General features: G+C 45.1%; 1 protein-coding gene across 1 annotated transcript; it reads right to left on the bottom strand.

Moving 5' to 3' along the window:
- Positions 1-5: 5 nt before the first annotated feature.
- LOC136426884 (uncharacterized) lies at positions 6-26,343 on the bottom strand. Its single transcript, XM_066415607.1, has 25 exons — positions 26,180-26,343; positions 17,606-17,772; positions 17,113-17,307; positions 16,078-16,194; positions 15,531-15,654; positions 14,770-14,945; positions 14,001-14,123; positions 13,767-13,957; positions 13,617-13,692; positions 13,281-13,316; positions 12,544-12,657; positions 12,021-12,155; positions 10,806-10,979; positions 10,105-10,219; positions 9,476-9,648; positions 8,967-9,081; positions 8,358-8,497; positions 7,715-7,835; positions 5,743-5,882; positions 5,044-5,142; positions 4,617-4,670; positions 4,257-4,404; positions 2,011-2,209; positions 1,332-1,485; positions 6-635 (listed from the first exon to the last, which is right to left on the bottom strand). Exons 2-25 carry the CDS (start codon positions 17,733-17,735, stop codon positions 469-471), a joined length of 3,216 nt encoding a protein of 1,071 aa, XP_066271704.1. The 5' UTR covers positions 17,736-17,772; positions 26,180-26,343; the 3' UTR covers positions 6-468.
- Between the last annotated feature and the right edge of the window lie 801 nt (positions 26,344-27,144).

The following is a 27,144-nucleotide window of genomic DNA, read 5'->3' as shown; positions in this document are numbered from 1 at the left end:
ACTGGTGTTTATGGTGACACGGCATTACCGTGTTGTTATTTAGGCAATACCGTAAAATTCAACCATCATCAAAGTACCTATCATATTAAGGAAGAAATTATTGGTGTACATTTTGTAACAAAAGTCAGAGATTTAACTTAAGTTCACGGCTTTATTTCAAACAAATAACGGCCTGACCAGCAGATCTTTATACAAGCAAACAACACTTCTGGTAAGAAATGTGTAGTCTCCAACGGACTTCTTTACTTGCTTAAAAGTATTAGAAACTGACCAAACGGTGTTCAGTAGTTTACCATGGGGTTAGCCGACCATGGAGTTCGTTATACGTTGGTAGGCAAGCCTCTCTACGGCCTGCTAACTCCTGTGACAAATTTCTTCGCCCAATTTGGCAAGATTCTACTTTTTTTAGCAAGCAAAGGCGTCTGGTAGAGACGAAAAAAATCTGAAGCAGAATGAAAATTTTCCCTCTCAAGGGATACGGGATTCGATGTCGTCATCGTCGTAAATATCGTAGTCGTCGTAACCATGGTCACCGTTGTAGCTAGGATACGTGGTTTCGGGGACACGACCACCGCCGTTGCTAGGATACGTGGTGTCGGGGACACGCCCATCGCCGTTGTCCGGGTAACTGCCTCCTACACGGAAAAATGATTGTGTAGAAATTAAACATCAAACAAGCTTCGTGTCATGAATCCTAGTGTCATATGGATATGTGATTTCATTTCTTGGGGAGGTATTAGGTATGTAAACACATTTTCATCAATATCAGGTTTGATTTTTATCAAAACCTCTCCCAAAACGTTCTATCAAAATCTGAAACCACTGTTTCACATATCATATACTGCTTAACATATCTTTCTGGAATGGGGAAGACCATACATGGCGACTAAGCATGTGGTGGCGGAACAACATTGCCAAACACCTTGGCCTCTCATGGCTACGACTGTCACCACGGGACAGAGCGAGCTGGAATGAGTCAAATGAGCGTTCCTCCTCGACCAGAGCATCGCCCAGGGATGATGATGGTCATGATCATCATTGTGAGAACCTTCAGCACCACGGACAGCACTAATCGCACCAAACACTACTCATGCTAGGGTCACATTTCCAACCCGGGGCCCGGCCGGGAAGCTTGTGGGAAAAGACAACAAAACACACAAAACGTTTGAAAAATTATTCCTTACCATACGTTATGTATATTCTTGATATGCGCCTTTTATTCTTTGTTTTCTCGAACAGCCCGGCCGGGCGCAGGCTTGGAAATGTGACCGAAGCATTATCCCCCACGCCTGACTGGAAGAAACCTGAAATAATTGGACCGCAGAACTCACCCTGAGTGGGGTTGTCCGGCTCACACCCGTACACCTCCGCGCGGAGACACGGCCACTCGTTGTCCTGAACTATGAACCTCAGGAACCGCGCCGTCAGGGGCTCGGCCACGCCATTGGTCACCGCGGTCAGGTGATCACAGTTACCCTCGAACGTCTGAGGGGAACAAAGAGTGATGTTGAGCAATCTTGCTAAAATAAGGTAGGTAAAGGTAGCCCACGCCTTTTTAAGGCTGTAGGCCTAAGGGCAGTGGATTGTCACCTCACCTCACCTAGTCCCATCCTCATCTTGAGGGTCGGGGACCATGGTCGCTTTCAGCACAAGCTTGTAATCCACTCCATGGTATTGGAAGGCAGAGCCCATCCCTCTCCTTCTACCGCCTTTTATCATTACCTCCCCAACCAAAGGTATTTTCTTATCACTCGTAATGTAGGAATAGATTGTGACAAGTTTCCCTTCAGTATGCGTAGGCCTTCCCTAGTTTGGAAGAGTTGTTGAGCCAGAAATATTTCATTGGAACCTCAACCATTGAGGAATTTTGAAGTTGGACCCTCTAGTAGCTTTATTAGAAACTGCAACAAAGTCTGAATCTTATGATTGCGTCTTTCATAGCTGTAAAAAAATGTCGTTTTGTAATATCAAAATACATTCTTAAACAAGCCTTCTTAAATGTAGACCTACCTTTTTATAGCCGCCCTCCATGTAGTCGTACCACGTCCTGGAGTCGTGGCTGAAGGCCAGGTTGTACGACTTGACGTGCTCGAACTGTCTGTGCCTGCCCTGCGTGGCCACCCCCGTGATCCGCTTGGTACGGCCCAGGTCGACCTGCAGGTACTCCCCGTAGTCGCTGCTGCTCGCGCACCAGGCACCAACCCGTTTCCTAGCAACCACATGGAAATGTCAAAGGCGAAAATTGTTTTCCATGAAATTAAATGTTTACTTAAAATGAGTGAATTGTTCTTAGGGGCTTGTTCCTGATTGTCTATGTGCGTGCGTTCGTATGTGTGTGTGTGTAAGCGTGTGTGTGTCTGTGTTAATGCGTGCGTGTGTATGTATGTATGTTTGGTTTGTGTATATATGTGCATATATGTGTGTGTTGGTGTCTGACTGACCTTGTGTGTATCCATGACCTTCCTGTGACCTATGGACCTACAGTCATGACCTTCATGTGACCTATGATCTACCGTCATGACCTCCATGTGACCTATGACCTACAGTCATGACCTTCCTGTGACCTATGGACCTACAGTCATGACCTCCCTGTGACCTATGGACCTACAGTCATGACCTTCTTGTGACCTATGGACCTTTGAACTTTGAACTTTATTTCACCTTAAAATCGGTGGCACAACGCTTCCTGTCACGTGTGCGTTACAAATCAAATCAAATCAAGTATGGACAATTATAAATACAACAATACATAATAACAATAGCATAGTAATGGTGATAATGATATATCCGTATATGTCATAACAGAAGGTCGTGTATAAGAACATGCTGTCGCTTGATTTAAGATAGTAGGCGAATTAAGTCGTGTAAACAAAACATAAAGTCTCGAACAAAACATGATGTAGGTGAATTAAGTCGTACAAAATAAAACTTAAAGTCTTGAACAAAACATAAAGTAGGCAGATTAAGTCATATAGATAGAACTTAAGGTCTTGAACAAAACATATTGTAAGCAAATTAGGTCGTATAGAACAAAACTTAAAGCCTTGAACTCAAACATAATGTGAGCAAATTAAGTCGTATAGAACAGGACAAAAACATAACGTAGGCAAAATAAGTCGTATAAGACAGAACTTAAATTCTTGAACGGGACATAATGTAAGCAAATTAAAGCGTATAGAACAAAACTTAACGTCTTGATCAGAACATAATGTCGCTCAGCTAGAGATAAAGCATATTAAGTCATGTAGATCATAACATAAAAAGTAATTTGTGAGAGCTGTATGGTGTCGGAGAGGAAGGAAAAGGTCCCGGTCATGATACAGAGTGATTGTCGTTGATGGGGCTACCTACGAGTTTCGTATCTTCCAAGCCTTACACAGATAAGTCTTAATGTATGTGTCGATCTTTATTTCAGAGGGGCCTTCATAGCCTAGAAGGAATGTCAGCTTGGTTTTAGCGCTCCCGCTCATGAACATGTACCAGGGTTCCATTTCTCCACTTCGGGAGATCCTTCTCCATACGTAACAGCATTTCTGTTCTTTCTTTAAGATAACCCGGACAAGTTAGTATGAAATGATCAATGGTTTCAGTTTCCCCCGTGTTGCATATTTTACATTTACCATCCCCTTTATAGTTTTTCCAGCTTAGTTTCCTCCCTTCTAATTCTAAGACATTAGCCCTGGCCTTGAATTTTAGTGTACATGATTCTGGGCGTGAGTAGTCTTTCAGATAGTTTTCGAATTTAGAGTTATATTTCAGGTCGGTAAGTGGGGACTTAAGTAGCTTAGTGTCATTTTTAAATTCCTCTCTGCAAGTGTAATTGTGTATATCTAACGCGGACTTCACCCAATGCATATTAATAGGGGAAATATTGCACCATATATGGTCTAGGCCAATGGATATAAGCAGTTTCTTCATGTAGATCGTCCAGTTCCAAGGGATCTTCTTACCTAGTCTGCTTAATTCAAATATTTGTGCAAGGATCATTTTTGGCCATCTATGGTTTTCCATCCTGAGTATCCTATCATAAAATTTGAGTCTTAACTTGTCCTGTAGTTTGTTTATTGGAAGCCATCCTAGCTCTCCCATAATGGCCGTTTTAGATGTTCCATTTGGGGCCTTGAAAAGGAACTTCCCGAACTGATATTGTATACTTTGTATTTTTCTAGTGTCATTTAGAAAAATGACAGTCATGACCTCCATGTGACCTATGACCTACAGTTATGACCCATGACCTCCCTGTAAGCTCGCGTTACCTGTCGTAGTCGTCCTCCTGGTGTAACCGTGCGTTCTCCGGCCCCGCGCTCCAGCCGGACAGACTCAGCGTGGAGGAGGCGGTGAAGGCGGCGTCGGGCAGGGTGTACCCGCTTTGCTTCCCCAGCCCCAGCGGAGTGGAGCACGACTCTGTTAAAGAAAAAAACGTTCACGATGATCTTAGGTTCACGGAAGAACGAGCTATGCTATGTACAATATTAACTGGTTTAGTGTACCCGTTCTCTCTTCCCAGCCCCAACGGTGTGGAACACGACTCTGTTCGCGGAAAAAACGTTCACGATGAACTTAAGTTCACGGAGGAACGAGCTATGCTATGTACAGTATCAACTGGTTTATTGTACTGGAAAGCGTGTACCCGTTCTGCTTCCCCAACCCCAGCGGCGTGGAACACGACTCTGTACGTGGGGAAAATTTATTAAAATGGATCCATTTTCAAAATGTTTCCTTCGTGACTTTATTTGGATACGGATCCACAACGGTATTCTTCCTGTGGTCCTTTACATGTGTTAGTTCACTTAGGATCGACCTAATCTGTCACTCGTCGGGACAGAAAAGACGAACGCTATGTACAATATCGTGAGAAAAATCGAAAAACTCAGACTCTTGGTTTAGATGTGAATAGCCACAACATTTCTAGAAGCCTGGACAACCCAAGTTCGTGTTACACCGGTAAGTCAGGGCTTTAGCCTGGGTGCCAGACGATTACTAACGACTAGAGAGTGTAGGAGCCCCGGTAGTAATCGAATGGCTCTGGATGTCTGGGCTTACCCGGTAGCGGTGATTTGGTGGTGGTGCGGGTAGGTGGGCGCCATGTTGTTGTGGTTCTCCTGGCAGTTGTGGTGGGTGGCGGCCGAGTAGTGGGCGGGGCTGTGGAGTAACGCCGGAATCACAACATAAATACACATAAATTAACTAGAAATGTAACATTTGCAAGCAAATACACAATGTTTACCTTCACATGGTTTAGCCTCATAAACTACTGCTCTGCTTATTCTTACTTAAACACATTCATATATATGGTGACCAGCCCCTCCAGCTCAGTCCTCCCACTTGCTTCATATTGTATTCAAACGCCAGTGTCTGCTACTTTATCAATAACCATGGTGGCAGCTAGCTGGTTCAGGTCGTTGACCTTATATGTTTGGAAAGGGAAGAAGGAACGTAGCAAATACAGCAGTGAAGGTAAATATGATAGATTAATGACAGCATAAAATTAACCCAGCAATAGCTTAAATCATAACCCTTTCACTTTGATACAGTTTGTTTTATAATCAAGATTCGTTCAGTCGTCATTTTCAATTATCTAAAAGACTCCTTAGTCATACGGATTCACTTTTCTTTCACCATGCATGTTTAAGTGATAAAGGTGTATGGGCGGACAACTTGTAAAGGTGCTTATGCATCTGATTTGCCCTTCCTTTCACATTGTGATAAATTCAAATAAAACAATAGGAAAACTGTACGTACGTTCCGTGACCTTCTCGTAGTAGTCGGTCTGCAGGCGCAGCCATGACGGGCACTCCTCGAACGCGGCGCGCGCCGTCACCCGGTTATCTGTGGACAGGTGGCACGAGCGGTACGTGTGCACGTAGTCGAAGGAACGGCAACTGGGGAGAAGAAGAAACAAAGTTTAGCTCACGGAAGACGTGACGAGGAAGACAGGCGCTATGTACGGAGCGGTACGTGTGAACGTAGTCAAAGGAACGGCAACTGGAGAGAAGAAGTAAGAAAGTTTAGCTCACGAAAGAACTACTCTTCCACCGGCCGTGACGAGTAAGACACGCGCTATGTACGGAGCGGTACGTGTGCACGCAGTCAAAGGAACGGCAACTGGAGAGAAGAAGAAAGAAAGTTTAGCTCACGAAAGAACTACTCTTCCACTGGCCGTGACGAGGAAGACAGGCGCTACGTACGGAGAGGTACGTGTGCACGTAGTCGAAGGAACGGCAGCTGGAGAGGAGAAGAAAGAAAGTTTAGCTCACGGAAGACGTGACGACGAAGACAGGCGCTATGTACGGAGTGGTACTTGTGCACGTAGTCGAAGGAACGGCAGCTGGAGAAGAGAAGAAGAAAGAAAGTTTAGCTCACGGAAGAACTACACTTCCACTGGCCGTGACGAGGAAGACAGGCGCTATGTACGGAGCGGTACGTGTGTACGTAGTCAAAGGAACGGCAGCTGGAGAAGAAGAAACAAATTTCACCACCAAAAGAAGAAAACAATTTTTTTATCAAACTTTATTTACAGTGAAAACTGACCAAGATGACAACTTAAGAGTCATATCATAACCTCCTTGGTTTAGCCAATCGTTAACGGCTCGTGACAGAGAAGACAGCCGCTATGTACGTAGTCAAAGGACCGGCAACTGGCGGGAAGAAAAGAAAGTTATCTCTAGTCAGTTTAGCTCATTGAAGATCTACTCTTCCACGGGTGGCGACAGAGAAGACAGACTCTATGTGTGTAGAGTATTTCATCATCATCATCATTAGTCCTCCTCCTCGTTACGAGGTGCAGCAAGCGAAGTTAATTGTTCAGAACTGCTACTCCTTCATTGCTGAGAGAAGCTCCTGTTATGTACAGTATTTACAGGTTCACTGTAATCTAGCTTTCATCAACAAGGACATTGTCTGGCCCGCATGATGCTGTATTTGGTGTGACAAATACACTATATATAGGTTCGTTGTACCGGGGAAATTCCCCTAGCACTTTTTCGCCAAGAAGAGTGAACAGTGAACCACGGTTTTAACATCTGCAATCCTTTCCAGTAGCGCGCAAGATTGTAACCAATGGTTCGACCTGCTTCAGTCTTCAGATCAACTGACCCACGTGACCATGTGGATACGTGACGTCAGTAGTAGGTGAAAGGTCATTAGAAGCCGGTATCGTACCCTGACGCTCTGAACATCAACATCCAGTGGACCAGTGTATCTGACCCTTACCTCTTCCCTCATGACCTCAATGAAAAGCGGCCTGCGTGCCGATTTGAGCTTATTATGAATAAACAAAGGTTCAAACAAACCAGTGTAAAAATCCCACTGTGGTGTAAAATTCCTTTACAGTGTCAAGAAAGTTGTTTTTATGAATTGGTGATGGAAGTCCCGGAAGTTTAAGTGGGGTCGTGTGGCGTAACGGCAGAGCGTTTGACTGAGAACCAAGTGGTACCGGGTTCGAATCTTGTCATATCACTGAACTTTTGCCCTTGGGAAAGGCACTTTACACGACTTTCTTCACCCCACCCAGGTGTCAATTCGACAGTTCCACAAAATGCAAGTGTGGAGCAAATATCTATCTGTTGCCTATCTACATGTGATTGTAATACCCTGCACCAATTTAGCACTAGAAAGGCTGCCATTGCACGGGTAATTTCTGAACAATAAAAACATTATTATAAGTCGGGATCTCCTCTTCCACAGGTCGCGATGACAGAGAAAACCAACCCACCTGTAGTCGTTTCCGCACCGCCCCTGACACTGCTCCACGGTCTCGTCATAGAACGACCCCAGCTGGTTCCGTCCCAGAATGCACCCCTCGTTGATGCGCAGGAAGTCGCCGATAGAGGGCGCTGTTGGTCACAACGGGGAAAAAAATTCCTTGCAGCGTCAAAGTCAGAAACATGTAAGTCAAGTGTGGCAAAATAGGAGTGGCAAAGCACATACACCAACGGTTGAAACCTTCACCAAGGTAATAGGGTGTCTCCCAAACAAACGCATGCAGACAGTCACACTTACAAGTTAAAAACAACACTTCACTCCCTGAAGTAAAAGGGTAATAGACCAACATACTGCCACCCTTCCACCCTGTAAAATTGCATCGGTGTGCTTTAATAGACCTGGGCGGACGGCAACGCCACCAGTACCGAGGAGATCCCGGTAAGCTCACGATGGGATGGGTGGCGGCGGAAGTCTCTCTGGCAGCTAAAGTAGTAAGCCTGCGAAATTCTATATGGTCCTATATGGCAGCTAAGTAGACAGGCTAAAAGAAACGGTTCAATAAAGCAGACTGGGCCCGGTAAAACACACCTAAGCCGAACCATAGAGACTGGGACTGGGACCAGTCTAGATGGGGTGGTTACCAAGGTACTTACCATCCTCGGGTATCTTCTCGTAGTAGTTGGTGATTTTGCTGTACTCTGGCGAACACAGCGCGTCCTCGCCTGCGGACACGCGGTCGTCTGTGGACAGGTGGCAGCTCTGGTAGGTCATCACGAAGTCAAACGACTTGCATCTGCAGTCGGGGATGGAAAACACAAGAGTTATCTATAGGTCAACATCCGTTGATGAATGTTAGAGTAAGACTCCCAGGTGATAAGATACGACAAATAACAATGGACAGGTGACAACTCTGGTAGATCATCACGAAGTCAAACGACTTGCATCTGCAGTGGGGGAAAACACAAAAGTTCGCTCATGATAGTTAAAAGTCAAAGCCCTTCCCACATATTTTGGTGTACATAGGGGTGGTGCCCGTCTCTGCTTGTACGGGATTTGGGTCTCACTGGGCCACTTCACGTCTGGACATTGTTATGCTAGTGGCGACAAAGGTCGAGTCAGGAACTATTTACAAATCCTTTACATCTGACCTTGCGCAAACGTACTCGGAATCGTGTCCGACCTTATTGTGACGCAAAACATGCAATGAAATGACTGTATCATCAAACATTAGAGCCCCCTTGTGAGAATAAGCGGTACTGCACCTGACGTCAGCGGAACACCTGGAGACGCACTGCTCCAGCGTCTCGCCGTAGAAGTTGCCCAGCTGGTTCCGGCCCTTGATGCAGGTGTTCCTGATGACGCCATAGCCGTCTGGGACTGTAGTGTGGAAACGCGTAGATGTTATTCGCAGCTACAGAACAAAATGCCCCAATTTCAGGTATATTTGATGACGACATATCCGTCAGGGACTGCAAGTATGGGCACAGACAGGCGTTAAGCTACAGAAATGTGTGGACATTATTCTGTATCTATATAGCCGGTATAACCACCCTTCGGCGTACCGCATCAGCTTACAACATGCAATCCCTTACAACATGTCCGAGCTGGTGTTGACCCCTAGGATCGAACTCGGGCCCAAGGATCCACGGAATTAGATCCAGATAGCGAAGCAGCGGGGTTGATTTACCGGCGTTTAATTTTGGGAGGAGACGCTAGCGCTTTAGGCTATAAGAACCAGGAGTGAGAGTACTGCAAGTCTATATTGGCCTACCGTCGGATTCTGGATTCCGGTCCCTGCCGCTGGTTGTGCTCTTCTTCTCGTAGTAGTTGGTGATGCGGCGGTACTCCTCCAAGCAGCCGTCGAAGTCGTGCGGCGCGGACTCGCGGTTGTCCAGCGACAGGTAGCAGCTCCGGTACGACGGGATGTAGTCAAACGACGCGCACCTGCGAACGGAACACACCTGTTAGATGAGCAATTGAAAAATCAAACTCCCTTTTTGTTAAACCCCAAATCTGAGAGAAATTTAATATCCTTACACCCATTCATTCATACACGTTAGGTTTTGCAGGATAATTAGAAGATTTGGCAGTTGATAATTTTTAAGTAAAACTGTAGTAAGCTTGTTCGCGGATCCAACTGCGCATGCGCCGTGTGATGCATTGTGCGCAGTACTATTTCAAAGTTGAATGCCCCTAAGTGAGACATAAACAAAGACATCTAGACATGTGCTAAGCATGGTCTAGACATGCAACTGTTTACATGCATGTTTGGGCTTTCACCTCTGATAAACATTACCCATAATCCATCTCGCTGCGTATCCGCAGTTGAAACCATGAATCGACTTATAAGTGGCTTATCTAAGTCCATTGGCACCAGCTCTTGTCGTCATGGTTACGCACCTGTCGTCATCGTTACACCGCCTGACGCAGAGACGTAAGCTCTGATCCCGGAACGTGCCCAGCTGGTTCCGGCTCCGGATGCACGCGTTCCGGATCACCAAATATGGGCGCAGCCCTAGAAAGGTGAAGCACATTAACATAATTTATGCAGGCGTTCCGGATCGCCAAATATGGTCGCAGTCCTGGAAAGGTGAAGCACATTAACATAATTTATGCAGGCGTTCTGGATCACCATAATATGGTCACAACCCTAAGAAGTTGGAGAATATTAACATACTTTAAGTTCATATGATTGTAGCTCAATTTGTAGCTCTTGCAGTTGAGCTCCTGGTTCCAATCAGTTGGTAACTCCGAGACCCCAGCTCAAATCCGGGGTAGGGCATCCTGGTTGAAGCTGCATTCTTCTTTCAGAAAGCCTCGAGCACGTTACAACAGCCTCCTTACTTAGATGGTTACCTGCTGGCTGTACAACAAGGTCAATTCCTAGCTCCACCAGGCCTTTCTACGGGCGAATGGATCGTGGAATTCGGCCAAAAAAGGAATAATTGGCCAATAGAGTAGGTCTACGATGAGGGTCAATGTTTCGACAACTTGCAAATAAAACCCTCTGGTGGCCAAACTTCCCTGGCAAATGTTCTTCCTACAGCTGGCATAGTTAGTCTGGTAGATCTAGAGACTAGTGTATTCCGAGCGATACTCACATTTCTTCTCCCTCTCCGCGATCGGTCGTCCCAGCAGCGCGGCCACGTTGTGCTCGTTCTTCTCTCCCCTCATGGCTATCCCAGACTGCACCGCGGGCGGACGCGCCTCTTCCGGGAGGTTCTCCGGGCCGAAGGACGGGCGCATGAGCAGACCCTCGGCTGCCGGCGGGGAATCTGCGGAGCGAGCATGGAGTTATTATCTCCATGAAAAATTGAGATATAGTTTTGGGTGTGCCTGTCTGTTTGTCTGTTTGTTTGTGTTTCCGCACCACTCCAGTCAGCATAACTCAAGAGCCTCCTGATGGATTACAATGGTATTTGGTATGTGGGCAGGTGATGGGAAGCCGAAATTCAGGGTCGATTTTGGGCCCCCTGGTATGTGACCTTGGTACTGCAGCAGAACTTCAATTTTTGTATCTTTTGACCTGGACGTGCTGTTGTCTTGTTTTCTTATAGCAGCCCTACCAATGGCCAGGCGCCCTAGAGGTTCGGTAGCCAACATCTCTAATGCTACGGTCACATTTCCTGACCAGGGCCCGGCCGGGCTGTTTGCGGAGACGAAAAATCAAAGTGCATGCTCATAAATTTACACAAGCTATGCTCTTAAATAATTTTGGGTACGTTTTGTGCTTTTATTGTCTTTTATATCATACTTTTCGTTCCCAAAGACTGCCCGGCCGGGCCCCGGATAGGAAATGTGACCGTAGCATAAGCAAGAGAATTGAACGGGCGCGTCAGCAGACCCTCGGCTGCAGGCGGGGAGTCTGCGGAGGGAGGAGCATGACAATTTGAATATGGGTTAATACTTCTGGTACTTAGCATGAAAGTTCATCTGTGTCGGTAGAATTCATTATTAACAAGACTAAACTTTTCGTCCAACACTTTAAGAGAAATTGGGACTTACCCCAAATTTCCGTGAACAGGGTTGATGGAGTCAACGGAAAATTTGGGGTAAGTCCCAATTTCTCTTAAAGTGTTGGACGAAAAGTTTAGTCTTGTTAATAATCTCTGGTGCTTGAAAGCATGAGTATTTCTTGTTCTTTACTGAGCTGGTATATTAGCTAGCTAGCTACGTAGTAATTGGCACGTCCACCAGTGAATTAGTCATTGTGTATATCATGCCTAGTCTGGCCATTTTTCGTCCGTATGTTAACACCACCGTGTACACTTTTCGTGAAATAAAAAAAAGAAAAAAAAAAAGAAGAGGAGACCCACGTGTTTGCTGCCCGGGTAGGCGGCAGGACCGGCAGCTCTTGCGGCAGTTGAGCAGCATGTACTCGGCGTTATCCACGCACTCCCCCTCCCGAGCCCACTGCGGGCACCGCGCCTCACTGTCCTCACACGGGCCGTCTGGAATAAACACGTTTTGGTCAAATATGCTCAAACGCTCACACACACACACACACACACACACACACACACACACACACACACACACACACACTAAACCCACACAAACACATGCTGACTATCTCAAACACACACACACTCACACGCACGCACAGACACGCTCGCACAGACACAAATACACTCATACACAAGCTCACACGCACACAGACAAAGAACGAAATAACTAAACCCACACAAACACATGCTGACTATCTCAAACACACACTCACACACACACACACACACACACACACACACACACACACACACACACACACACACACATACACACACACACACACACACACACACACACACACACATACACACACATACATACAGTCCCTACCGCACGTATTGCAGCTGTGTTTGCAGTGGTACAGCATCCAGTTGATGTTGTTCTCGCACTCTCCAGCTGCCGCCCAGGACGCGCAGGACGCGTCCAGGTCGTCACAGACAGGATCTGAGGGTTCATTGGATTTTTTACTTTTTTTATTGCAACATTGGAAAACAGCTCATAGTGATAACGCACTCAAGCAAACACGCTTATTTAAGCGACATCACCAAACACAAGAAACAAAACATGTGAGGAAGTATGAAACACTAACAGTACGGGAACAATACAGTGAAAGAAACAATGATACATATGATAAAAACAAAACATTATCTTAATCATGAAAGCTATCTATCAGTTTCAACACTCGTTAGAATAATCATAGCTTGTGTTTACACAATCTTTCGCTGGCTGCGGTTGAGGACCTCTTCTGTAACCGTCCGGCCGGCAGCTAGGATAGGAGCGCGATCTAGTCAGGTTAGAATAATGGCTGTTTTCTTTAGTACGTGATGGTTAAAAGAATGTGTTCATCTAAACTCTTATGACAATTTTCAACCAGTGAATAAACGAAAGAAGAAACAAACAGGTGCGAAACACAAAATGGTATAGCAATTGTCATGGCAGTCTTGTCTTCTGACCAAATCTTTTTTGCAAAGACACGACAGTAACAAAAAGGGGAAACTAGAAAAGTGTTTTGTCCCTCCAAAATGTGTTTGGGGGTTTCTTCAGATGGTTCGAGAAGTCGTACTCACCGTCAGCGCCAGGAGGTAGGTCCGAATCGGTACGTTCTGAAATGGAACAACAAACGGCGTGAATATCTTCGCTGCGCAGCTGGGAGGAAAATAGCTGTAATGGCCCATTTTTTGATATCCATTATAAAGTCTGATATCATATTGCATTGTGTGAATTATGGTCGGATTAGTTTCAACTTTGGAACTTTTAGCCCTAGTATCTGAACTCTACACCATGATTTGAAACTACAGCGACTTAACTCTGAACTCTAACTTTCAACTTTGACCTTTGTACCTTTGCTGTATGAGTGACCTTTGACCTCTAAGTTCGAACTCTATCAACTTTGCCCTCTGTACCTTTGCAGTAGTCGTACATGAGCTGGACCTGCAGCACGTCCTTCTCGCTGAGCTGCTTGTACGGCTGCTGCGTGACCTTTAGAGGACTTAAACAAGTGAACTTTGAACTTTGCCCTTCATACCTTTGCAGTAGTCGTACATGAGCTGGACCTGCAGCACGTCCTTCTCGCTGAGCTGCTTGTACGGCTGCTGCGTGACCTTCTGCAGCGCGCGCAGCGTCTCCAGGCCGGGCGAGCGCGGGAAGGCGTTAAACGGGTAGTGCATGATGGAACCGTAGTCGTAATCTACACCGAGGGAGTCGATCTCTGCCTTCCCGTACTTGTCAAAGGCGACATCAAGACCTAAAGAATTAAGAAAGTTGATATGGTTTACACGATTGTACACTTGTGGAGTCAAACATCTGAGCTGCAGCGTTAAACGGGTAGTGCATGATGGAGCCATAGTCGTAGTCCACTCCGAGGGAGTCAATCTCAGCTTTGCCATACTTGTCGAAGGCAACGTCAAGACCTGTAATAAGAATAAGGAACATTTTTCGCGTCGAGACCTGAAACTAATTTGGTGAAAAGGTTGTACAAGTTGTGGACTGAGACAACTGAATTGAAGCGTTGCTTCAAGTTGTCTCAACCGAGTTGTCCCGCTGTCGAATGGGGATGTATAATTGGCTAAGACCAAAATAAGGAAAGCGGACGATATCCAGTGGGTTCACCTGGTTCGATGTTGTCCCACAGCACCTCCACCCAGTTTGCCCTGTCGGGGTAGGAACCTATGATTGGCTAATATCAGTTCCCAAAAAATAAGGAATGCGGATTCAGTAAACGCACCTGGTTCGATGTTGTCCCACAGCACCTCCACCCAGTTGTCCCTGTCGGGTCGGGGCTAGCCTGGATGCCAGAATGTTTTCAGGGCCGACAAAGGCCATCTCCTCGGCTCTATGATCAACAGGCCCCCAAGGAAATTTTACAACTGGCCCACAGAGTTAGATCATGAGAAAGCTATAGATATAACAGAGATCGGGGGTCTGGCATCCAGGCTAGGTCGGGACCTATGATTGGCTAAGAGCAGAACCCAACCTGATTCGATGTTGTCCCAGAGTCCTTCCCCCTATTACAAGCGGCAGGATAAAGTACAAGCTGATTTTGTATAGAGAGCGAACCTGGTTCGATGTTGTCCCACAGCACCTCCACCCAGTTATCCCTGTCGGGCCGCGACTGCTCGTGCCAGAAGCCGATGGCGTGGCCGATCTCGTGGATCATGACGTGGGTGAACTCGCAGCCGTTGCCGACGGACAGCCGCTGCCGCCCGCCGACCCGGCCAACAGGGCACTGGCAGCTGGAAAACACGAGTTTATGTTTTTTTCTCATTTATATAGAACAGGGCAGTGGCAGCTGGAAAACACGAGTTTATGATTTTTTCATTTATATAGAACAGGGCACTGGCAGCTGGAAAACACGAGGTTATGTTTTTTTCAGTTATATACAACAGGGCACTGGCACCTGCAAAAACACGAGGGCAGTAGTAAATGATCAGTGAAAGTTATCGCGATCCAGCTTAGCACACTGACGAGCTAATCTCCCACCGGTCGTGACAGAGAAGACAGACGCTATGTACAGTATTTACAGCTCCATTGTACCGGGGAATTTCCGCTAGCACAATGAACAGTGGACCACGTCCCTCTCATGTCCCACTTGCTTGCCTGTTTATGTTTGTATGTTTGTATCTGCTTGTTTGTTCCTGAAGAGGTCCAGATGGTCCCTCTTGTTTGTGTATTCATGTTTGCATGTGTTTGTTTGTTTGTTTGTTTGTTACGTACTATTTGTTCCTGTAGAAGTCCACATAGTCCCTTTCTTTTGTCTGCTAATGTTTGTGTTTGTCTGTTTGTTTGTTTGTCTGTTTGTTTGTTTGTTTGTTACGTACTATTTGCTCCTGTAGAAGTCCACGTAGTCCTCCTCTGTTGTCCTCTGGACGAAGCGGATGCAGGTCCGCTCCTCCCATTGCCGCATGGCCGTCTTGATGGCGGTCAGGGCGGCGGGGATGTTCTCTGGAACAGAACAGAAAACGTCCAGAATCAGCACTTTTCTGTCTTTACAAAGAGTTACAGATGGGGAAATCAGTTATCCTGGTATTCATATTATTCTAGCTCCGGTTCGCTCCTGTGCAAAATATTTGGCAAGGAAAGCGATCAGAGGAGCAAGAATAGGGTGGACACCAGGATAGAACTCAGGAAAATGTGAGGAAATGTTTTAAGTTGAGGAAACACGAATTTGATTATTTTATAATCCAAGTTTACTTTTACATTTCTAAATTGTTTGAAGTGTAACAGCCACACTATATTAGTAAATACAATTTTTAAGTGTTAATGAGAACTAACAATGTATATATCTCTGCATTAATAGTTTTAACTCAAAGTTTTCTTTCTTTATCTGCGCAGAAATTGCTCGCTTGCGCTGTCCAACATACTCACGCAGACTGCAGTCTATGGTAAAGGGAATGATTCCTTTGGGCCAGCGCATGGACAGCCCGGCCACGGTAGGCGGGATGGCTGCCCTGCTGGTGCGGCTGTGCGGGTGCCGACAGGGACCTGTTCCGGGAATTTGAGGTCAGTGACCTGGTGACGCCCGTTCCGGGAATCCAAGGTCAATGACCGATGGGTCACGTGGGGACATGACCCTGTTCCGGGAATCTCAGGTCAATGACCGAGGGGTGTGAGGGGAGAGGGAAATGTTCCGGGAATTTGAGGTCAGTGACCTGGTGACGCCCGTTCCGGGAATCTAAGGTCAATGACCGTGGGACAGGAACCTGTTAGGGGAATCTAAGGTCAATGACCGAGGGTCAGGAACCTGTTCCGGGATTTTGAGGTCAGTGACCGAGGGACGTTAGGGGACAGGAACCTGTTCCGGGAATCTCGTGTCAATGGCCGAGGGTCGTGAGGGGGCGGGAACTTGTTCCGGGAATCCCAGGTCAATGACCGACTGGACGGGAACCTGTTCCGGGAATCCCAGGTCAATGACCGAAGGGGCGTGAGGGGGCGGGAATCTGAGGATTGCAGTCTGGGGTTGGAACGGGGGTCATATCTAAAAGTGCTCAAAATTTTACCTGTGACATTTTTTTAATCGTGCAGAGATATATATGTACCACAGCCATTAACTTTCAGGCTGTTAGTTTTCGTAAAAAGCGGAGCGGTGCAGTTATTTTTGCCACTGTGCTCATTTGTACACTTTATGCTTGGAAAATAATTCATGTAGGTTTGCAAGAGTTTAGGCAGAGACGACAGAGTGCTACAAGACTCACAGGGGTAAAAACGCCAGAATTGCGATGGTGGATCTAAAGGCTTTGCGTGTGGATGCCATCCACAAAGTTGAGTGGCCTTATCATGATGGCGAGGTTAGTTGCGATGGTAGCCTGGATGCCAGACCCCCAATCTCTAAAATATCTATCTTTCCACGATAGATATTCTAGAGATTGGGAGTCTGGTATCCAGGCTATTGCGATGGCTTACGGAGGCTGCAGTCGATGGTGTACGGGATGATTCCCTTGGGCCACCGGAGCGTCTCCAGCGCGGCTACGGCGTTGGCGGCCAGGTCGCCCGCCCGCTGGTTCTGGAGCTGCGCCTGGATGGCCTGCTGCTGCCACGGCATGATGGCGATGTCGCCCTCGAACGGAGCCTGGCCGACTGACGGGCTGAGGGACTCGGCTGGAGGGATAGAACATGTTCAGATGAATGTATTGACCATATGAACGATAATATCTATGGATGTATCAGGACTTGAATCATATAACCTGTATCTTTATCATAATTTGACTAACCCTTATCTCCTCCCTCAGTCTACTGTGCTTTTCGAAATTAAAAGAGAATACGTCGTAGTCACAGTGTTAGTCTTCTTGTTACTGCCAAGAAATGATAAATATATTATGAAAATTAAAAGTGAGTCAAGATACTAACGAACTTGTTACACGCATGTTACAGAGCAAAAATGTTCAGAATCCCTCACCTTCTTTGTTGACCTTGAGAATGCGTTCGAACGCGCCCATGGTGTCGTCATCCGGGTCTTGCGCCTGGCATCTGTCCCATGTCGCCGTTGTCATGACAACGATGACGCAGACAAATCTCCACAGCGTCATTTTACCCTTTTCTCTGGATGATGAAAGTTGTCGTTTTCTGAAAAGAAAAGTAAAATAGATTCAGTGAATGATGAAGACCATAAAGATGCATTCACCAGCCCAAACTATCTTTACTCTAAGGACAATATCTGAACGTTCGCATCGCATTTCGTCTGTTTTGTGAAAGATTGACGGAATTTTGCCTTCTTTAACTATTTTGATAACGATTAGTCAGGTTTTCAGCGACAAAGGCCAGATTTGCTGTACTTCTAGCGCTGAGCGAGATGTTAAAATTTCGCACCAAACAGCTTGCAAGCTCCAAGCAGATGTAGGGTCGAGCATCGCCGAACACAAACAGAGTACTTCAAGTGACGGAATATTTTCGATTTTGAATTTTGATGCCCTTCGAGTCATGGGGGGGGGCATCGCTGTCAATGGTTATCGCTAGAGGGGGTCACCCTGAGGGGTCACCACTGGAAATGGGGGGGGGGGGCAGATATCAGCAAAAAAGGTGAAGTCATATAACATTCTGATCGTCCCGATGTTGGCTTTATCGAAATCCAATGGTTTCCTTTCACTGCCAGGTGTGGAAGGCGGCATTGTTCCACAACGCCACCTAGCAGAAATCGCGGTAATACATCTCAGAGTGTGACCCCCAACTTGTAATTCACCCTCTCACCCATACAGTCCAGCAGCCAAGAAAAAACCCAGCTCGGAGGATGTATAGCAACGTTGCATTGTGTATGTTGTGGATCGTAGGGACCCTCACAGACAGACAGACAGACAGACAGACAGACAGACAGACAGACAGACATAAACACACACACACACACACACACGCACACACACACACACACAAACACGAAGTTTTTGTGTGTTGTATGTGTGCGCGTGTGTGAAACGGACAATGCAAAAACAACTATGCAATAGTATAATTATACTTCTCTCTCTTGTAGTGGTGTAATCTCCACAACAACTTACCACACACAAAGCAGCTTAGCCTCCAACAGGCCTCCTCTTAAGGCCTATGGATAATAGAATCCGGCAAAAAAGGCAAAATGATATGGTATACAAACCCCACTGGCAAATTACTCCCCCTATTTAGCTACATTTTACTACTTTCAGCCAGCGTAGTTAATCTAGTGGAGGCTAGTAAAAACAGCTAGATGATTGTGAGGTGGATTTAACGACGTCATGACAACCGGAAGTTTGCAGGTGTGCAGACTTTGCGCAGACGATCGTTTCCGGTCGGTTTGTATGAAAGGAACAAACAAGAGAGAAGTATTTTCTTCAGCAAACAAACAGCAGCAGTATTCCTTCATGCTCTGACAGGTGAGAGAAACAAGTAACCTCTGTCCGTCCGAGTGAATAGTTTCATCAGTCACTGGATAACAAATCTCTGTACATAAACAAAGAGTCCTTGGTTATACCTAGTTGACGTTTCGGTGACTGTTTGCCACTCTGACTTCCTCTATAAAGACTCTTATAGTAACAGAAATGACCAAAACGTACGAACAGACACGAACCATACTCCAGCTGTCACCCTACTATCACAGTGCTTTTGTACCATTTGTTTGTGTATACTGATGCATGTTCAGAGATTTATTAGGACATTAGTGATGTTATGTGTGTCTTTTGTTTGACCTCCTCCCTCATCGCATGACCTCAGTGCAAAAAGCTGAGTTTCTCAAGCTCCGGCGGTCCGCCAAGTGCCGAAAAAGGCCCGATGCCGAGCTTGACAAACGTTACGATTTTTCCTGTTTACATCTGCTTGGAGATTTCCGTGGCCTAAAACGACCCAGACAGACCGGAAGTGGAGGTAACGTTAGACCGGAACCCCAATCAAGCGTCCCGCCAGAAGTCACCGTTCCGCGCAAATTGGGAGAGTTTGAAGCTCGCAAAGGGAACGTCCGGGGATGGTGTTAGAGAGGATGGGAGAAAATTGAACTAAAAAGATATTTCAGCGGATTTATTTGTTTTCCACAAATGCTCATTTTATTTTAATGCAAATCCTGAATATCCACGTAACTCATCTTATTGCCTTCGTAATATACTAAACATGCCCTAAGAACATTCAAAATCCTATTTAATCCTGTAGACTTTCTCTCTATCGACTAATGAGGACCAGAAGAATCGTTATAACATTTCAGCTTCGTGATGTCAAATAATAAATGCAATTTATTTTCTATCAAACTTCTTGAGCAACCTGTCCGTTTTCTCTCTGTTAGGTTTGCAATTAACGTAGAGTTTGGGTTCTGTAAAACGTATTGAGCTGTCTGTTAGCTTTGCTCCCTCTAGAACCACCCAGGTCCCTTCCCGAATTTCTCTTCCGTCTAAGACTCTAACAAGAACCAGGAGAGCCAAGATATGGCCATGTTGATTCGATCATATGGATGACATCCGCTCGCGCATCAATTTTCATCCTTTTAAAAAAGAAGAAAAAACACGTTTTCGACCATCATGTAAATCCTACAAAGCAGCTAAAAATGAACAAATACATGCTGTAAATTACCAAAGAACATCGGAAAACGGATACTACAGTGGTAGAATACCAACGTCAATTCCAAAGTCAAAGAAGATGTGAAAGAACAAAAATTAAGAATCTATTGTTGAATGTTGTAACGTGTTATACCATACTCCTGACTACATAGATTTTATAATGAAGGCAGCTTTTTTCCCCAGACTTTTCTTTATTCAAACGCTCGCATCAGTTTTGGGGTTCCCAGAGATGTCAACCATGTAATCAAATCAACATGGCCTAATCAAGGACATTATGTAGGATAATGTCCTTGGCCTAATGCACAGTTCGGCTGCACTCAGCTCAGGAAACAGGAGCCAGGCGTTCAAGGCGCCGGCGGCGACAGAGCCGAAGGTCTTGGCTGAGCTGCCGTGCCGAGTTGTCGGGTCTTTTCCGTATGTCTTTCGCTAAATACTGTAAAGGCAGAAATGTTCGCGGTGATTTTATGTTCGCGGTTTTCGCGGTGAACTCTTAACCGCAAAGTAAAAACCACAGCGAAAAGTGTTTCCGTTATGTGACTGTAGCGCTACTATTGTCTCAAACGCGAACTTAAAACCACCGCGAACAGTCCATTTTCTCCCTACCGCGAAATAACAACCACGCGAAGTTAAATGCATTAACAGTATAGTGGCAGCGTGAGGGCCTTCCCGACACCGCCAGGCTTTGTACATTTTGAAGGTCTCTGCCGAGCTGCCGTGCCGAGTTGTCGGGTCCGTACGTCAAGCTTTCAACAAGGCCCAGGGAAAAAGTGCTGTGTTCCCGGTTCCCCGACCGACTCTAGCAAAAACCTGCCGACCCTATAGCATTTTTTTAGTCGGCCGCTAGCAAGGGACATGCCAAATATTCTAGCTCACATCTGTGTGATAAATATCAGACTAGACTTTCTTTATTTCACACTCTGTCAACAGATTAAAGCTTTGAACAGTTGATGTCAGAATCTGTAGTAAACATTGTACAATGTATATTTATGTTGAAAATGGCAACTTGTATTTCCATTTTACACTGTTAAACTGTATATGTTGGATCACTGAGGTCAACATGTAAAAAAAAGAAAGAAAAAAAGGGCAAATTCTACCTCCATACGTACCGCCCCTACTTTTTACAGGGCCGTATTAAATCGGAAACACAACATTTTGTTTCTTAGGCCTAAGTGATCCTAAATGATAGCCGTGGGGACCTTGCCGACACAGCCAGGCTTGGTACATGTCCTCAGACAAGAGCGGTCAGGCCAAGAGTCAAGCTTGCCAGACTCTTCCAGACACTGTGGGGAATTCTAAAGCGTTGCTAAAAGAACTCTCGTCTTTCACACTTACTTGTTGGATAAGAACTTTGATAATAGAAAACGGCAGGAAGGAAAGTTCAGAAGGAGCTCCCATGAATAAGACGATGTAATCAAGGAGGTTTAAACCTCCTTGATGTAATCAAACGAAGAATGGCTGAATGTGGGTCGTTTGTACCTTGTCACACTTTCACTAAATGGGAATTCTAAAACGTCGCTAAAAGAACTCACGTTTTTCGCACTCACTTGATGAATAAGAATTTAGAAAACAGGAAAGAAAGTTCAGAAGGACCTAGCGCTCGCCAGGAATAAGACCGTGGGATCAAACGAAGGACTAAATGTGGGTCGCTTCTAGAACAACAACTGCTGATGAACTCTCGTTTTCACACTCACTTGATGGATGAGAGCTTGATAAAGGTAACAAAGAAATTCCACGAGCTCAGGCTGATGCTAGCCAGGAATAAGCCAGCGGGATCAAACAAAGGACTGAATGTGGTTCGTTTATATATGACCCTAGATCTACAACGACATCTGCTGAACACAGTACATCCCCAACAGTACTCGTGACATGCACACATTCCACACACTAACTCCTTCGTACACTAAAGTGATAAATTACAAGGGAACTTAGGCCGAACAAAATCATATCACTGGTTCTCGTTCATTTCAAAGGGAAAATTTCGACACGAAAACAGAGGGCTGAGAGAAAAACTTGCATCTGACTAGATTAACTCCCTGAAACCTTGTGTATCATCGTACGGTCCAGTAATAATTTTAGAACTTCCGTGAACCCAACACAACAACAAAATGGAGTAGCCTAATGCTGACAACGAAGACCATTATTAGGTATGTGAGGTAAAGGTAGCCCTGGTAGCCACTAGGTAGAAGCGTGTGTATTTCAGTGAAATTCCGTAAAGGAACAAATCGAATTGGAATAGCCTTAAGCTAAGGCTGACAACAAAGACAACTAGAGCTAAGTATTTGTGCTACATATACTTCAGGTTTGCTATGTTAGTTTATTATCATTTTTTTATGAATATTTGGAATTGAATTTTTCTTTTTATTTGACTTGAATGTGTGATAGTTGTGTGCCCATTTGTTAAAAATAGAGAGAACGCTAGCGACCCAAAAAAACACCCCTCACAATGAAAAAAACTTATCTCCATTGATAAAGGAGGTATGACACAGCATCGTTGTTTATTCAAGCTACTTATATGTCTAATATGAAGCCCCTACCATTTTGATATGGCTTTCTGCAAATGTACTCTTAGTAGTCATCATCAGCATAACACACCTGATAATTAAGGTTGTGTTCACCTTAAGTAAAGCTACCTACACATCCAATGTGGCATCCGTAGTATTTATCGTACAGGAAATATGAAGTTTCTTCATTAATAATGTAAATGAGGTCCTCGTTAGCATAACATACATTCCATTGTATTCACCTTTCACCCACACCACCAATATGACATCCATAGCATTTACCCTAGAGGAAGTATAACTTTTTAGCATAAATTATGCAAATGAAGTCTTCATTAGCATAATGCACCTTCTTTGTTTGCGACTATCCTTAAGCTGCCTACACCTCCAATATGACATCTGTAGCATTTAGTGTGTGCCGGGATTTGACTGAAGAGAGGGCAGCGTTAAAAATCCCGGCTACTACTAGCCACCTCGATCGAAACCTCTGCTTAGAGAATACCGCCTACCCTGCCAGGTACATTGTATACAGAAGCGCTACAACAGCATGAGTGATAACAGCAGGTCCCAAGAGGCCTGGGTTCGGGACTAATCCGGCCGTGACCTTGCTCAAGGACAAAAGGATGTGGCTATGACCTTGCCGCGTGACTTGAACGTAATCAGTTCAAGGAGCAACAACTATAACTACCGGTTTACCCCTGAGAAAGTGCGACTGTCACAGTTTTATCAAACGGCCTTCATGGCGGCGTTTTCAACAAAGTATTTGAAATTGATCCCCGAACTGTAGATTCTTTAAAAAAATGTTGCACCGATATCTTAAGCTTGTAGCCGAGTAGGTGATAGTTAATCTCCAAACAGATGTAGAAAGGCATGCAAGTTGATCCGTAATGTTTCCGGCAAACTCCTGGTTCCGTGAAGCAGTGAGCCTCTGCGGAATCGGGAGTTTTAAAAAAACGTTATATCATGATTTGCCTTTCGATGTCTGCTTGGATATTAGGTAACAGTCTTCGATTTTGATCAAATGTTATCTTTGGTTGATATTGTCTTTTTTTGCCATTTGTATTCGCCACTGAGCCGTCGTTAGTTCTTTTTGTTATTCATGTTCTCATGATTCTGTTGATATGGACTTTTCACATTAATCTGTCGACTTTAATTCTGTTTAATTTCAATTTTCAGCTATCTTTGGTTGATACTGATTTTGTTATTTTTATTTGCCAATGAGGCTGTTATTACTATTGTTTTGGATATTACTTATATCTACGAGTAGTCCATTTCTGTTTCCACCTTTACTTATTATTTTGGATCCGTAGCTTATGTTCATTTTCCTGTACTTTAATTTTCTCTTGTTTGTATTATTGTTCTTCTTGTAAAATGCAATTAAAAAAACAGTCTCCGCCAAGGCAATTTGCATGTAGAATAAATAGCGGCAATTAAGCCAATTTGCCAGCAAAGTTTACCGACCATAGAGTTACATATTTGGACCCGTCTTGGCCAATAAAAGAAAAACAGCAACAAAAAGCGAAGTCAATTATAAAAGCTGTCGTTTTTTGTTTGCGTGCTTAACCGTATTTCTTGCGTTTGTAACGGCAACTCTAAATCTCTCGCTGTATAGGAAGTTGCGAATGAAGAGTTAAAAGGGTGCACTACAAGATTAAAAAGAGGACCTTAACGTTGAAATGACACGCGTAAAATACTGACATCGAGCCTGTTCCTCCCATCTGCTTGGAGCCCAGGCAACACCTGTAGTGGCGCGTTGTTCATCAGTAACGTCATCTCTGGATTAGTACCTATCAGCGGACGACAGCAGCCGTCCGAGAAGTGTGTGGATCAGATCATCCCGATACCAGCGCTTTTTATCTCGAGTAGCCCGGCTGTCAGAGCAAGATAGAACGTAAAATGTACCCTCCAACTAGAGGTTGTTGGTGGGCAAATTGTGACCTTCTTATCATATGTCCCGTTTTTTGTCCAATCCCCCCCCCCCCCCCCCGACAACCTTTGCTTGGAGCGAAACGATTGAGTTGCGCAATTTCACTGGAGTTTTTGTGGCCTCGAGAAACTAAGGGGATCATCATCAGGCTCATTTTTGCGTGGTTCTAAAAGCTCAAAGTGTGAAGTTATTACGCAAAAGTGCTAAATACTGTTTGTAAATATCACTACCATAAAGATTTCAGCAATTGTTTATTTTCACTTTTTTGGTCATAAAACTGCTTTACCTTCCTTCACACCTCGAGCACATCAAGATCCCAGGCTTATCGAAAAGAGTAGGGGTCTCCTGGTATGAGTGGATCAAACCTCACTGCAGGCCACATATAGGCCACAAAATCTTCAGCAAGTTTAAGTTGGTAGCCTCAAAAGAAAGAAGACACCGCGCTAGACGATAACCCCTTCGGCCACATGCGTCGCTTAGGGCGGGCGCTACAAAAGTTTGCACACCCATCTTTCTATGATCATCTATCGCACGGGTATCAGGGCAGGGGCCTGTTGTAAACTTTCCTTCGGGGCATGCTGGCCCTAGAGCCGAGGAGCTGGCCTGTCTCGGCCCTGGAAACATCATCATCTGTCGGTAGTCTCTACCAGACTAACTATGCCAGGGTTTCACATGCTGGCTCCGTACTGGCGGGCGAAATGTGATCTTCACTGTGGACTGACTCTACCGGCTAATCATTCCTTTTTCTGCCGAATTCTACGATTCATACGCCCGTAAGAGGGCCTGGTGGAGGCTAATCTGTCGACCCCTGAGGCCTGGAAACAGACATCCAGGCTATCTTTCAGGCTCAGCATTGTGCCCGGATGCTAAATGAACCGTCCTTCCGTTTTTGTTCTTATCCGGTCAAAACTGCAATCTCCAAGCAGATGTGGGGCGGAAAAATCGTTGCGTTTTTCCAGGCTACCCTGTTGCAATCTGTTAAGGAGGCAGCTGGTAATGAACTAGGCGGTTAGGAAAATGTAACGCTTTTGCCTCCCCCTACATCTGCTTGGAGATTAAGTCTTCTAAAGGAACGTCCATGCTTGTAAACAGTGCGTGTATAAATTATACAAAGTCAGGATTTGCCATTCAGACAAAGACATCGTTGGTAAAACAAAGAGCAAGACTTTGACTACAGGTTGCCCCACAACATAACGGTTTCGCAACTCCTACATCTGCTTGGAGATTACGTAGTGGAATCCACTGACTGGCACTGAATTAAGGCACGTCCATGTAGTTAGTTTGTAAACACTTCTTTTGTATACATATAGGCAGGGTTTTCCATTCAAACAAAGACGTGTAACATCGTTGGTACAAGTCAGAGCTAGACTTTGGCTACAGGTTGCCCCACAGACAGGACCGTAAACTGTATTGGCTGGCACGACATCGTCACATCTTCATTCAATAACACAGCGTCTGACCTCGCTGAGCTCTTTCCAACCTCCAGCCAAACGTGTTGAAGTGTTGGCAGGGCTAGACTGTTCAAATACAAATGTACTTACCTCAGATGACCGGCCTCCTTATGAAGACGGTGGCGTGCGTTGATGTCTTCAAGGAATCTTGTGGGTTGTGGAGATTCTGTCGTCGTAAGACGCCGGGCCCTTTGTTTAAGTTTGTCCCCTTGCCGGTCTGCCCGCTTAATGTTTACACCGGCAGGTGCGCTTCCCGGCCGGTAGAGGGCGCTTCACTAGCACGCAACTTCCGGTGCACCGAGAGGCGTGCGGAAACATGGGGTATCGGATTACGCGACTTAGGCCGTATCAATGTTATTTCTTGGTTATCGAATTTTAGCAGAAAAAAAGTGGAGCGAGCGGGCGAAATGATTGTAAGATTGTAAAATATGCACCCCTCGATAGACAAACCGATAGGATCGATATGCTACCATAGGAACAACAAAGTTGGTTGGAAAAGTGAAAAAAAATAGTTGACTTCAAATTTGGTAACCCCCTGTTCATACTTTGTATGACTGATTAATTTGACACTAAAGGCTGATGACTGTCTTTTGAATAAAAGTGAATGAGGGGAGGCCCGTGAGAATCTTTTAGGTTTCTGACCATGTTTCTTGATTTTACTATTGTATTGTATCTAGTTATGTTATACTGTTATGTATGTGTATGCAAAGAAGAAACAAAACACATGCACAGATGTTGTCTTGTGAAAATTTAAGATTGCATGACATCCAAAATAAGGATACAAGTTCATAATCTGGAAGTCTGCAGTGACCAAATATTGGGTATCAAAATGTCCTTTTCAAACAAGAAATGACCAGATAGAAAAGACTTGACAGTCACTCAACAGAGAACTTTTATTTATCAGTCAACTCCATACTGGGCTATAAATACAAATATATAAAGGCTTAGTGCAGTGCCAAAAATATACAATATTGCAAAGCCTACAAGCAACTCATTTCTCTTTTCCTGGGCATTCTTTTGTGTCATAAGACAATGCACTACCCAATATGTATTGC

The sequence above is a fragment of the Branchiostoma lanceolatum genome, chromosome 1 (assembly GCF_035083965.1).
Source record: "Branchiostoma lanceolatum isolate klBraLanc5 chromosome 1, klBraLanc5.hap2, whole genome shotgun sequence".
Taxonomy (NCBI): domain Eukaryota; kingdom Metazoa; phylum Chordata; class Leptocardii; order Amphioxiformes; family Branchiostomatidae; genus Branchiostoma; species Branchiostoma lanceolatum.
The sequence above is the reverse complement of the archived record's forward strand: the minus strand, read 5'-3'. Positions and strand labels throughout refer to the sequence as shown.